This window comes from Lagopus muta, chromosome 2 (assembly GCF_023343835.1).
Source record: "Lagopus muta isolate bLagMut1 chromosome 2, bLagMut1 primary, whole genome shotgun sequence".
NCBI classification, from domain to species: domain Eukaryota; kingdom Metazoa; phylum Chordata; class Aves; order Galliformes; family Phasianidae; genus Lagopus; species Lagopus muta.
The window spans coordinates 11837666-11851483 of record NC_064434.1 but is presented as its reverse complement, the minus strand read 5'-3'; the positions used below and the strand labels follow the sequence as shown (position 1 = coordinate 11851483).

General features: G+C 45.1%; 1 protein-coding gene across 5 annotated transcripts; it reads left to right on the top strand.

The window, feature by feature from the left end:
• Positions 1-8325: 8325 nt before the first annotated feature.
• On the top strand, positions 8326-13599 carry MYCN (MYCN proto-oncogene, bHLH transcription factor). Of its 5 annotated transcripts, none has more exons than XM_048936232.1 (3): positions 8326-8437; positions 10084-10915; positions 12039-13599. In XM_048936232.1, exons 2-3 carry the CDS (start codon positions 10186-10188, stop codon positions 12635-12637), a joined length of 1329 nt encoding a protein of 442 aa, XP_048792189.1. In that variant the 5' UTR covers positions 8326-8437; positions 10084-10185; the 3' UTR covers positions 12638-13599. The 5 variants fall into 5 exon arrangements, with proteins under 5 accessions (XP_048792189.1, XP_048792188.1, XP_048792186.1 ...); XM_048936231.1 differs by lacking the exon at positions 8326-8437 and adding an exon at positions 8868-8931; XM_048936229.1 differs by lacking the exon at positions 8326-8437 and adding an exon at positions 8938-9122.
• The last annotated feature ends 219 nt before the right edge of the window (positions 13600-13818 follow it).

Here is a 13818-nt window from a genome sequence, read left to right as displayed (position 1 = left end):
ACAGCACATTTCATATTTGTCTCAGTGAATTACCTGGTAAAGTATTTCATAACAATGAATTATTTCAAAGGGTTTGTGATTAGTGAAGTATTTTGAGCTACAGTTTCAACAACAGTGAGTTTCTGAGCTTGCATAATGAAGTACAAATTGCCAATTGCTCAAAAAGAAGTTAGAGCACTTCAGTACATACAAACATAAGCTGTTTTTATGCTTCAAACAACTAAATGACTGAAAATACAAGACAATGCAAAGAGGAGTAGGTAGAAGGGGAACTGGGTAAGATTTAGGGACAAACCATATAACCAGCACATTTACACATGGTGTGAACTACTGCCATAGGTAGTAGTTCACTGCCTACTCTTTCTTACCATGGCACTAACAAAATTTTAAATAAACTAAACTTTTCAGAGAATTAAACAAATTGAGATAAGATTTCCAGATACACTGGCATTATGGCATTGCAATGGTCAACTACAGGGAGAAAAACTTGCTTCATTAAGATGTGAAAAACCACCAGCCCACTTCCTACCTGTCTATGACCTGCAACAGGCCAAAAGAAGCAGTAAGCCACTAAGCAGTCTCCTCCTCTTCTTGCTGCAAAACAAAGGCACAACTACCCCCAGCCTGCCTAAATTCATTTTCTGAGGAGTTTTTTTCTAGCTCCAACAGTCAATGGCAAATAGCAAATAGCAAATAGCCTGAATAGGCTAAGTCCCTAAACTTCCATAAAAAGTTAAGGACAGTGATGAGATTATTTGATAAAGACAGCCAAGAAGCCAACAATACTTTTTGTGACTGAGAGTGCACCGTGTATGTTTGCATAGTTGATATCTCCAGAACTACTATTAGAGTATTAGATTTACAATTTACTTGTAATACAGTAATACTGATCAGTGTCTTTGTGTGCTGGATATTAATCACATTTTCTGTATTAAAAAAAAAGGACAAAGGAGATGCACTGATCTACAGTGTAGATGCTGATGCTACATGTCACTAAGAAGCAGATATTTCTACAAATATTACATTTAGGAAAATTGTATGTCCTCCCTCATGAAGGAATAATTGCAAGAACTATAAATGCTTGAAAGTGATTTTACAATTAGGGTATATTTTCATGCACCATATGGAGGGTCTACAAGGATGGATGTTTATTATGACAGTCCAAGAGGAGCAGTGATGTATTCTTCTTTATTTTTTGGTGCATAAACTAAATATTTGAGCTTTGAAATTTAGTACATTGTGATTTGTAATGTCCTCTTTTTAAAATTAAGCAGTTCTTGGCATAGTTTCCTAAGAGAACAAAAGAAATACAATGGTTACCTGTCTGCCATTCCCTACAGCAAACAGTGAACTCACAAGAAAGTTTCAATCAAACTTTACTGAGGGGGAGAGATCTAAAAAAAAATCTTAAAACTTTACATTTTTTTTATTAAATTGGAAACTGGAGAGACAAAAGAGATCCTATTAATATTTCGATCAGGAAAAGTTAATAAGCTCACTCTTTATTATAGACAACAAGAATCCTCATAAAAAACAGACATCAAAAAACAGGCACTCAAAATTCCTTGTTTCCACTACATTTCATGTATGGGTCTTAGCCGTAACTATTTGAAGTTCTTTTTGTTTTGTTTTGCTATAGAATACATCTGTAAGACACCAAATGCTTAGATGTTTATCTAGCCATATAGAGGGCTTGAAAAATCTGTTGCAAGTAAGATGTTTTCCTGAGCAACTGCTATCAGCTTCTGCCAAATCTAAAAAAAATACATCTCTAGTCCTTCTGGTTTTAATGAATATCTTCCAGTGCTCACTGAGCAGTTGAAGAAAGCTGAGGGAGAAGATGCACAAATGCCTGCTTGACCAATTGCTTTTGAAGAAACTGAATGACAACAGAACATGCAGAAGGAAGAAAGTTATTTTTATTTTTGTTAGCTACAGAAAGATGGTGAAGTTTCTGATGTACCCAGAGGTGAGGCTTTCAGCCATAGTTACCTGGTTAAATCCAGTACCTCCTCCTTTCTCAGCAGCCAGAGAGATGGAGTCACCATCCCTGGCAGTGTTCAAGAAGCTTCTGGATGAGGTGCAGCAAGATATGGTTTAGTATCTTAGTGGGTAGTAATGGTGATAGGAGGACGGTTGGACTAGATGGTCTTGTAGGTCCTTTCCAATCTTGTATTCTATGATCACTGAATTTCTTATGGATAATACGACCTCACAATCAGTTTTACTTAAACAGCATTAGTCCTCTGATTACCAGGTACTCATTAAAATTTTCCTGAATGCCCAGAAGAGAGTGACTGATGACCTCTGCAGTGTTTGTAAGATAAATAAGTGAAGATTTTCAATGTCTTTTTACATCTAAGTTACTTGAAACATGATAGAAAGCTGAGGTATTATGGCTGATACTTGAAAGTCACAACATCTGTGAATGTAGCACAGAAGACAGCATGCTCAGCAGAGATGACATCCAATGGATTTGAGAGGCTGCACTATTCTTTCATCTTAATAAATGATGATGATGCACAGTGCAAGAACTTGTGAGAAAATGATTACTACCTTATACTGTTACAATTAGCACAGAGAAATCTGCTTCAACCCCCATAAGACCAAGTCCCTTGCTCTGTCTCTTCTGAACAAGAGTAAAATACCAGACTCTACGTTCAAGGAGAGTATCAAGATAAATATTTTAGGTTATATGCACTCAGCAGCTACTCAGCAGGGATCCATACAACTACCCAGCAAGTTTACAATAGGTATGGAGGAATAAACCCAGTGCTCTAGACCTGGCAGCTTTTATGACTACTATGTTAAAGAAGAAAAATGTTAATAACACCTACCAAATACTTTACCCATCTGAATGTGTCACTACTGCTGTCTAACAGGTAGTGTATCAGGTCACTGTTCAAAGAAAAAAAACAACTCCTAAGTTATACAATATTCATATATCCTTCCAAGTCCTACACAGGGTGGTTTCACAGCTCATTTATGTTGTTTGAGACTGAACAGGAATGAATTATTCCAATTCTGCCATGCTTTTGCCAAGTACACCTAGGAGACACCCCTCTTCCCTGATTAAGGTAAGCCTTTGCAGACAATGATGTATTAAGACAGAGTCACAACAGTACACACATTCAGTGCCCCTGGATAAGACAACTCCACACATCCCAATACTGTTCTATTTCTGTTGTTTCCACTGTAGTTGCAGGCCATAAGATTGAATGAGAGACACATGTTGTCACATATGAAGTTTGCCTTACACAGCTTTCCTTGATGAATCAGTAACGACAAAAAGGAGAATGTGCAGCAGCTCAGAACACCAGGAACCTGCCCACAGATTACACCCAGGTGTTTCTGATGTCTCAGCCTTCAGCACAACTGTTTGCAGACTTGTTAAGCAGAATTAAAGACCACAGGTTCTACCTGGATTCTTACTACAGTGTAAGCAAAACTATCTTTTAACCCTGTACACACAATTTCTTTCTCTACTTTTCCAGAGTTAGAAAGGGAAACTAAAAGCCTGCAGAACAATAGCTTTACTGAGTCTGTGAAGAACCTTACAGAAATCTCCAGAAGTAACATGTTCAGAATAGACTACAGTGAAGAAAACCACCCACAAAATATGTAGTTAAAGAATGTTTTTGCAAGTTCAACGTCAGCTCCCAGAATGTTATGATCCTAGTTTTCCCTGTTGCATCTCAGAGGTGCTTAGCTAGACTTCTAACACTTCTGAGAATAAAGTCAATTTTCTTATGTCTTAAATATTTGGTTCACAACTGATCTGATCTTACTAGCATCTATGATCATATTGGCATCATGGAGATTTTGTGAGATGGCTCCCACTGCAGTGCTGGAATGGAAGAACATGGATTCTTTAGGAAGAAGAGGAAGCAGTATCACCCTTCGTGTCACTGACCAGCTGGGAGCTCTACCTGGGCATGGATGAGGAGCCGAAGCAAAGCTTCATGAGTCAGGATTAAGAAAAGTTAGGGACAGGTGACATTATAGTGGGGATTTGCTACAGACCTCTAAACCAGAAAGACCAAGAGGATGAGCCCCTTTATAGACCATAGGTGCAGCCTCATGTAATCCAGGTTATCTGAGGTTATCTGTCGGAGATAGAGCACAGCAGAGCACAAGCAATCTAGGAGGTAACTGCTAATGGTAACTGACTTCTCCAAATGATAGAGGAACCAACAAGGAGAGGAACTATGCTGGACCTTGTTCTCACCAACAAGGAGAGGCTAGTGGGAAATGTGAAAATCAAAAGCAGTCTTGGTTGTGGTGATCATGAGAAAGTGGAGTTTAATATTACTGTGGTAGCAAGGAGAGCACACAGCAAGCTCACAACCCTGGACTTTGTTCTCTTCATGGATCTGCTTGCTCCATGGAATAAAGCCTTGAAAGGAAGACAAGCCCCCAAAAACTGGATAATCTCCTATAAGACCAGGAAATATACATCCCAACAAAGAAGGATGCCATCTAGAGGAACCTGACAGGTGTAAGAATTGGGTCTTTGTGAGCCTCATTACACTCAATGAGGCCACATGCCATGTCCTGTACATGGGTTAGGGCAATCACAAGCAAAATACAAGGGTGAGACAGAGAACAGATTAAGAGTAGACCTGAGAAGAAGGACTTGAAAGTACTGGTGGATGAAAAACTGAACACGAGCTGTGTGCTGGGTGCTTGAAACCCAGAAAGCCAACCGTATCCTGGGCAACATGAAAAGAAGCATGGCCAGCAAGGCAAGGGAGGTGATTGTCTCCCTGTATGCCGTTTTCATGAAAGCCCACCTGGAGTACTGTGTTCAGCTCTGCAGCCCTTACACAAGAAGGACATGGTACTCACGAGAATGATCAGAGGCCTAGAGCACCTCTCCTACAAAGGCAGGCTGAGACAGCTGGGATTGTTCAGCCTGGAGAAGAGAAGGCTCCCGAGAGACCTGGCTGCAGCCAGTACCTAAAGGCCTACAAGAAAGCTGGAATGGGATGCTTTATCAGGAAGTGTAGGGACAGGACAAGGGATAATGGTTTTAAACTGTAAGACTTTAGAGTCAGATCAGATGTTAGGAGCAAGTTCTTTAGTACGAGAGTGGTTAGGCACTGGAACAGGCTGTCCAATGAATTTGTGGATACCCCATTCCTGGTAGTGTTCAAGGCCAGGCTGGATGGGGCTTTGGGCAACCTGGTCTACTGAGAAGTATCCTTGCAGTGGGGTTGGAACTAGATGAGCTTTAACGTCTCTTTCAGCCTAAACTATTCTATGGTCTTCATCATGGCCCAATACTAAAACACCTCTTAACTCCCAGGTTGTTTCAATGACATGAAGTAATTGTAAGTGCATGTAACTATATATAATTTCAGGTGTCTGCTTGCCTAGAGCCTTCCTGATACATGCTATTTCAGAGACAGAAGGGATCAAAGAACCAAAAAATAGAAGAAAGAAAAATTGATAAAATAGCCATGTGTCAACTAAAAAAAACCGAACACATAGATGTGTGCAGTCATTTAAAAGATTTGCACAATGTTTTCATGTCTTTCTTAAATGTTCAGGACAAAGGAAGAGACCTAGAATTTTAGAATTAGTGCTTATCAACTGCAATGCTTCACAGTGTACTGCTTTTCACTTCCTTTTTTTTTTCTGTTTTCCCACAGTGAAAATTACATTAAAAGTTTTGTCTTGAGCATCATCCTTCATTAATGTTCACATTCAGGTAGAAAAGATATCATACTACACACCACAGTAGACTAAAAGCTGATAGATTGATAGAATGAATTATTTTGAAGGATACTAAAGGCAGCCTGATAATGAGAATTACTTTTAAATCGTAAATAATTGTGTAAATTGTGAAAAGACTTCAAATGATGAGCATGAATAAATTATTTACATGTGGTAAAACCAATGGTCTGTAACCTGTTAAAGGCTACTGAAATGGAAGAAGAAATAAATTAAAAAACACCTACACTCTTTTGCCTGACCAAACCACCCAAACAAATAAAGCTCAGGGCATTCTTACAGCTTCATGTTTCCAGAGTGCTGAGCATCCATTAGCTAATGAATGCAATCAGCCATCTTGAATCCAAAGTGCAGTTTGGGAATAGAGGCCAAACCACCAAATCCAGGCACCCCAAACATCTGAACAGCATACTGCCAGATCCAGCAGGGCTCCAGTGCTACTCCACTTCATGGTGCGCTGCCCCTTCCATGACAGACAGCTGCCACCTCCTAGCCAAGTTGTAATTCAAGCGAGTATCTGAACTCACCTTCGGGACCCTGTACTTCAACTGCAATCATGCTGAGCAACGGGTGTCCAACGTTTTGACTTGCCTGGGCTGCACTGAGTGAATAGGAAATGATTTGGGCTGCATATATGTAGAATGCTCCCAAAGTAATGCCTCCTATTTATTTCCATAGAAAATGCAACCAATACAAATAACATAATAACGCTATTTGATAGAGAAAATTCCCAGCTAAAAAGTACTATTTTTTAACAGTCACCACCATTAGCTACGCATTTGCATCAGCCATGAACGAAAGCCTGCTTGCCACGCCAATAAAATCTGCACCAGCAGAGGCAAGCCACTTTTCCACAGCTGTTATGATGGCATTGTTGCTGAAACTATCACCCACCTCACTGTGCTCACATCCAATGTTTGGTCTCCATAAATGTTCAGCAAGTAGCAATGAATGTCAGTAGGTACCATTTTTTCTACATTAAGGAATTTAGAGACACACCTTTACTTCACCTGCACTTCCATGTTAGATTCCATGTCAGACTGCCTCTCTGCTGCCATCTGTCACATGGCAACAAAATGTAATGAAACACCAGTGGGAAGGTTCAACTTCTACTGCCATACATCTATCAACATCTGCCTCTGATGTCATGAGCTGATATAATAAAATAGGAAGCATTACTTTTGGAGAGGCCCTCATAAAATTGATGATGAAGTTAATGCATATAAGCAACACAACTTTTAAACAAATATATATATATATATTCATTAAAACATAAAAATGCAACAAATGCAATAATTAAAACAAAAATGCAACATAAAAAAGCAACAAAAACATAAAACTAGTGGGATATTTGATTTTGTTTCTGTGACACTAACACATTAAGCTGGACTGTGCAGTGGATGCAATTCTCAGGGAGCACTCAAGATGTTCATCAGAGATCTTTGACGAAACTTTACCCTTCCTCTGCTTCACCCTTGAAAATAGCTGTTCCCAAACGTGCATACTGCCAAAAAGTGATGGCATGAATAATGTGCGATTGTGAAGCGAGGGATGCTTTTTTCTAGTAAAAGATGGTTTGTAAAAGTCTGCTAAAGAGACATGACCAGATTTTTTTTAGTTGAATGTCTGATTGCAACTCTGTACATTCCACTTGAAAATTCACAGGTAATGTATTTATGTTGCCTGAAAACAGAGCCATGAATACAGAAAAGAAAGAAAAAAAATAATCTGATTTTTTTTTTTTAAACCAATTCTCAAACTCCTGTACCCAAACAGAAAGCAAGGCTATACTTTTTTTTTTTGCTGTTCCTAGGACTGTGTTTAGGCAATGCATCAAAACACATACAAGCATTTGCCATTAGTTGAGCTGCCACTGCCCTGTGCCTCGTGCCTTGGTTGCCACCCAGACGCTGGTTGCACACAGCTGTTTGTTGGTTGCTGCAGCATGGATGCACCAAGCCACTGCCATGATGGTGTAGGGCAGTGCCTTCACACCGAGGTGGGAGCCCCACAAGCTGCCATCTTCCTTCTCCAGCAGTCTGTGCTGCAGTCAAGCCCAACCAGCTCCATCTGGCCAACCCCTCTGCATGTTTTCATTTCTGCAGCGGACATTCAAACAACAGTGTGAACGCTTAAGGCTACCTCACTTTCCTGGAGGGGCCTTGAAACCTGAGCCTCGGCCACCCAAGCACAACCCGGAGACAAGCGGGCATCACCCCAGAAGACAGCGCAACCCAGGCGCTGAGGCACAACGGGGGAACATGGTGAAGGTGTACGGTACAGGGGCTGCTGCAGTCTGTCTCCGGCCTTAGAAACAAGCTACTCCTCAGCGACTCTCACACAGACCCTATCTCGGTGCTGCCACTTTTGAAGCCGCCGGGTTCACCCCGGGCGGCTGCGGGAGGCGGCGCCCCGCCCGGACGCACAACAAGCGGCCGCCGGCAGCCTTCCCGCGAGCAACGCCCACGTCCCCGCCTCAACCTGCAGCCTACGAGCAGGGAGGCGCCTCCCCGAGCGGCCGCCGGATCGGGGTCGCACCGCCGTCTCCCCGCCGCTTCAGGGAAGGAGGCAGAGCGGTTGGTGTCCGCCGCCGGGGAGACGCGCGCGGTAGCCGCGCCTCCGGCCCTCCGCAAGGTGTCGCCGCGCGCAGCAGAACGCCCGCTCCGACCGGGAGCTGCCGTGCGGTGCGGCGGGGCCGGAGGTGTGCGCGGCGAGCGGGGAGGCGATCACCGCAGGACGAGCGTTAGTTCTTTATAACGCTCGGAGCGGGGACGACTCCGCATTCCAGACACTTCCTTTATTCCTCTCCTTTATTATTATTTTTTTCCCTCCCCTCCTCCTCGGTGTTCGCAGATAGGGCCGCCGCTCTCACGCAGCGCCGCGTCCCTGCGGGGCGGGGCGGCCCCGCGAGCTCCGCACCCCCGGGCAGTGCCCCGCGCCGGAGAATAAAGAGCGAATGGGGCTTTTGGCGCCAAGCGGAGGCACCTCCCTTCTCTATGGAAATCAGGGGGTGGGGTTACGCCGCGCTCCCCCCCCCCCCTTTTTTTTTTTTTTTTTTTTTTTTATAATGCTCCCCGGGTGTGTCAGCTTTTTTTTTTTTTTTTTGCTTTTTTTTTTTTTTCCTCCCCTCCCTTCCCCCCACCCCGCCACTCCTCCCCCTCGCAACACCCACCGCCGGCAGCGGGGAGGTAAGAGGTAAGAGGAAGCGGCAGGGTCTGGGCTGCCAGCAGCGGGAGGACAAAACCCCCATGAAATAAATACAATCCCACATCCAGCTGGGAGGATGGGACGGGAGCGGCAGCGCTCCGCCGGCCCTCAATGGGGGTTTCATTGAGCGGATATTTGGGCTGTGCTGCGGAGCGGTCGCACCGAGCTCGCCGCGCTCTGTAGGTGCCTCTTTGCTGCTTCACATTTTTAACGGTTTCGTGTATTTCGGGAGCAGGGAAGCGCACAATGCTGGAAAGGAGCAGGGGGCGGGGCGGGGGCGAGCAGCTGAGCCGCGTTTCGGTGCATTTCATCAGAGCGCTTTGCACGGATTTGTTGTGTGTTTTTTTTTTTTTTTTTTTATTCCTCCCCCTTTTGCTCTCCGTCAGCTGTTCGCAACCCAGCACAGCGTTTTCCCTTCGCTGGGTCGGGACTAAGAACTCATTTCGGTATCAATGCCCGATGCAGAGGAGCATGGGGCTGCGGGTGAGCGGCCGCGGGTAGCGCGGGGGCACCGAGGTAAGGGCGCTGTTCCCCGGGGCGAAACGTGCGGCTCTCGTGTTAAACTGCAAGGAGGGAGAAAAACTTCCTGTAGCGAGTCGGGCTTTGTTGGGCTGTGTTAATGCCTTTGGTGCGCGTCGGTGTTCGCTGCTGCTGGATTCCCCTGATGGGGTTGCAGGGCTCGGGGTGCCCCTTTGCACCCTTCTCTCCCCACTACGCTGGAAATGATAAAAGGAGTAAACTTCCTTTGCTCGTGGTCGCGTATCAGGAGGGCTTTCTGCAGGGAGGCGTGTATCTGCCCGCGGCTGTGCAGCTGTGAGTGCTGGAGGCGGTCGGGCAGAGCGCGGAGCTCCGTGCAGGACCGGAGGTGTGCGTGCACCCCGGAGCGGCTCATGGCCGCTGCCCTGCGGCGTCCGAAAAGGTGTGTTGCATTCCTCCTTAACTTATAAAGGCTCCTGGTTTGTTTTTTGTTGTTGTTGTTTGGCTTTTTGGTTTTGTTTTTTTTTTTTTTGCTATCCGTGATGGGACTTCTTTTTAATTTTTTTTTCTTAATTTTTTTCCCACTACATAATAGGGAATTACAGGCGTCTTTCTTCGTGTTTTAATTGTGTTCGTTTCTTTATTTCCATTTTTTTGCTTTAGTTTCAGGTTCTGGGCACATCTTTCCTCTCCTTGGTGGAACTACCGTAACATTCGTCTCTAACACGAGTCCCCAGCCCGGGAATCGACACGGAGAGCCCCGCCATGCCGGGAATGATCAGCAAGAACCCAGACCTCGAGTTCGACTCCTTGCAGCCTTGTTTCTACCCGGACGAAGATGATTTCTATTTATGCGGGCCGGATTCGGCCCCCCCCGGGGAGGACATATGGAAGAAGTTCGAGCTGCTGCCCACCCCTCCGCTTTCCCCCAGCCGGGCCGGGCTGCAGGAGCACCCCCCGGGAGGGGCTCCATTGCCGTGGGGAGGGGGGGCCTTGGGGAGCTGCCGCCCCGCTGATCCCCTGGACTGGGCGTCCGAGTTGCTCCTTCTGCCCCCCGAGGCCGAGCTGTGGGGCGGCGCGGACGGCGCGGATTTCTTCGAGACGGGCCTCGGGGCGAGCAACAACCTCAACTCCATCATCATCCAGGACTGCATGTGGAGCGGCTTCTCGGCCCGCGAGAAGCTGGAGCGGGTGGTCAGCGAGAAGCTGCAGGGCAAGCCGCCCGCCGCCGCCCCGCCGCCTCCGCCCCCGGTTGTACCCACCGCCGCCGTCTCCGCCGCGAACGGCCCCAGCGCCGGTCCCGGCCGCGCGGAGCTGGGCGGTTCCGTGCCCGAGTGCGTGGACCCGGCCGTGGTCTTCCCCTTCCCCGTCAACAAGCGGGAAGCGGCAGTGCCGAGCGGCGGTGAAACCCTGCGAGGCAGCCGCCCGCCGCGTCCCACCGGGGACAGCCGGGCCGGGAGCAGCAGCTCCGGGGACGACACGCTCAGCGACTCGGGTAAGCACGGCGGGCCTCGACGGGGCGGGAGGTGCGGGGTGCGGGCCGGCCGGCAGGCGGCAGCAGCCGCAACAGGCGCGGCGGGGCCCGGGGCGGCCGCCCCGCGGGGCTGGGTTCCCTGCGGGGCTGTGGGCCAACAGCAACGGGCGCGGTGTGCTCGAGCGGTGCTGTGCGACTCCTGGGGCTTCCCAACGTCTTTCTGCCGTCCCGGGTTGCGTGTGCGCCGTTCCGGAGGCCGTTGTTGGGAGTGTGTGGTCAGAAGCGAGGGGCAGTGCCATGCTGATGTGCAGTCGGTGGAGGATGTTTACAGTGTGGGGAGGCTGGAACGTACTGGCAGCCCGCAGAGGGTCCTTGTCTGTACGCTGGCAGAGCCTAAAATGCCCTCAGATAGCTCCCATCCGGTTCGGTAGTGTAGCAGGACTGCGTGTGTAAGGGAGCGGTCCGTATGATCGTCACCATAAACTTGGCGATCCGTCTCGGCTCGCGGAGCCTGCTGTCCCTTTAATGTCTGGTTTGACAGCTTTGGGTGAGGAAGCACTTCCAACAGCTGTCTTCTTGGCACTGCACCAAGCGCCGGCTTAAAGGGTCCCCGGCGGGAGCAGCTTCACCTTCTGCACTAGAACAAACCCAGCGATTGTTTCGTTTCCCGTCTGCTTTTCCACCAACCCAGGGCTGTGTTGTGGCTCTGTGCGTGTAGTTTGTGCCCCAGCTCTGCAGCTGTAGTAAAAATGAATGCGTTTCGTATGAAAACTTTTCGCCACTGGGATTAGTTGGGTGGTAGCCCCACTTTTACTTAAAATTTAGAAGTGGTTAAAGAAAAGGAGTTGGACACAGTCCTTATGGGTTCCTTCAAACTCGAAATATTCTGTGAGAAACGAACATTATAAAGTTTCCAAACTTGCAAAAATCTATTTTGTTTTGTTGTTTTTTTGTCTTTCGTTCTGTGCGTGTTATATACATCTTTAGAACTATATTTGATTATGGACAGTGAGGACACCCTATTTTTTTTTACCATCAGCTCTTGTATTGGTATTTCTAAAGTGCATATTTTGTCAATAAATATTAATGTTTATTTTCTGAGAGAATAATATCAATTTCATTTTTCATTTTCTTTAACCAAAAGATGATGAAGACGAAGAAGAAGAGGATGATGAAGAAGAAATAGATGTTGTGACAGTGGAGAAAAGACGCTCCTCCTCCAACAAGGCTGTTACCACCCTCACTATTACAGTGCGTCCTAAAAATACCACTTTTCCATCAGTCAGGACACAGCAGAATGAACTGATTTTAAAGCGTTGCGCACCAATTCACCAGCAGCATAATTATGCTGCTCCTTCTCCATATATGGAGAGTGAAGATGCACCACCACAGAAAAAGTTAAAAGCCGAGGTGCCCCGTCCAGTAAAACCTATGATCCAACCAAAGTCTAAGAGTTCAAGTCCTCGAAACTCTGATTCAGAGGATAGTGAACGTCGACGTAACCATAATATCTTGGAGCGTCAGAGGCGTAATGATCTACGGTCCAGTTTCCTGACGTTAAGGGACCACGTTCCAGAACTTGTTAAAAATGAGAAAGCTGCAAAAGTTGTGATTTTGAAAAAAGCCACTGAATATGTCCATTCCCTTCAGGCAGAGGAACAGAAGTTATTGCTAGAAAAGGAGAAATTGCAAGCCAGGCAACAACAGTTGCTAAAGAAAATAGAATACAAGCGGACTTGCTAAACTTTTTTCTTTCTTTCTTTTTTTTTTTTTTTTTTTTGTTTTTTTTTGTTTTTTTTTGTTTTTTTTTTTTGGCTGACCAGGACAGTCATTGCCACTTTGCACATTTTTGATTCTTTAAAAAAAAAAAATTGTGTTTTTTGACGTTAAGAATGTTGGTTTTACTTTCAATTCAGTCCCTGAAGTAATTGACAAACTTTATTATCCGGGTACGGAGCAAATGGATGTTCTTGCAAGAAGTTTATTGCAAGACTACCAAACAACAATGGACTGCCTTTGTTTTTCTTCTTAAGAACTGTAGATGGTGGATTTTTTAATTTCTTTTTTTTTAATTGTTGTGAGCATTTGGAGCTGCTGATGACATCTAGTTGAGTTAAAAACATTCATTCCTAATTTTTATGGTGCTTATGTTCTAACAGATGTTACTTTAGGGGGTTGGCATTTGTACCCCTCTGGGAATTTTCTGTAAATACCATCTACACACTTGCCTTTTGTACATGTCTTGGGTTATGAGAGGTGGCTTTTGCTGCCAGTATTAGACTGGAAGTTCATACCTAAGTACTGTAATACCTCAATGTTTGAGGAGCATGTTTTTGTATACAAATATATTGTTAATCTCTGTTATGTACTGTACTAATTCTTACATTGCCTGTATACTTTAGTATGATGCTGATACATAACTAAATTTGATACTTATATTTTCGTATGAAAATGAGTTGTGAAAGTTTTGAGTAGATATTACTTTATCACTTTTTTGAACTAAGAAACTTTTGTAAAGAAATTTACTATATATGCCTTTTCCTAGCCTGTTTCTTCCAGTTAATGTATTTGTTAATGTTTGGTGCATAGAACTGGGTAACTGCAAAGTTCTGTGTTTAATTTCTTCCAACGGTGTACATTTAGTGCTGCGTCTTATAGCACTTTGAAATACCTCATGTTTATGAAAATAAATAGCAATTACATGATGTGCCATTTACTATTTTTTCTTTTAAATGAAATTCCTTGAAATAAAGTTTTTAACTTTGCAATGTTTATGAAATAAAAAACGTAGTCCCATATGTAGGGGTTTGAACTCTCAAAGTATAGGTGATGTTTTACAAAAAGTCAGCCAGTCAGAACATTACCATTTCTGGTTAAAAAGTAATTGCAAAAACAATTTCCCTATTCTCTCACAATTCATACGT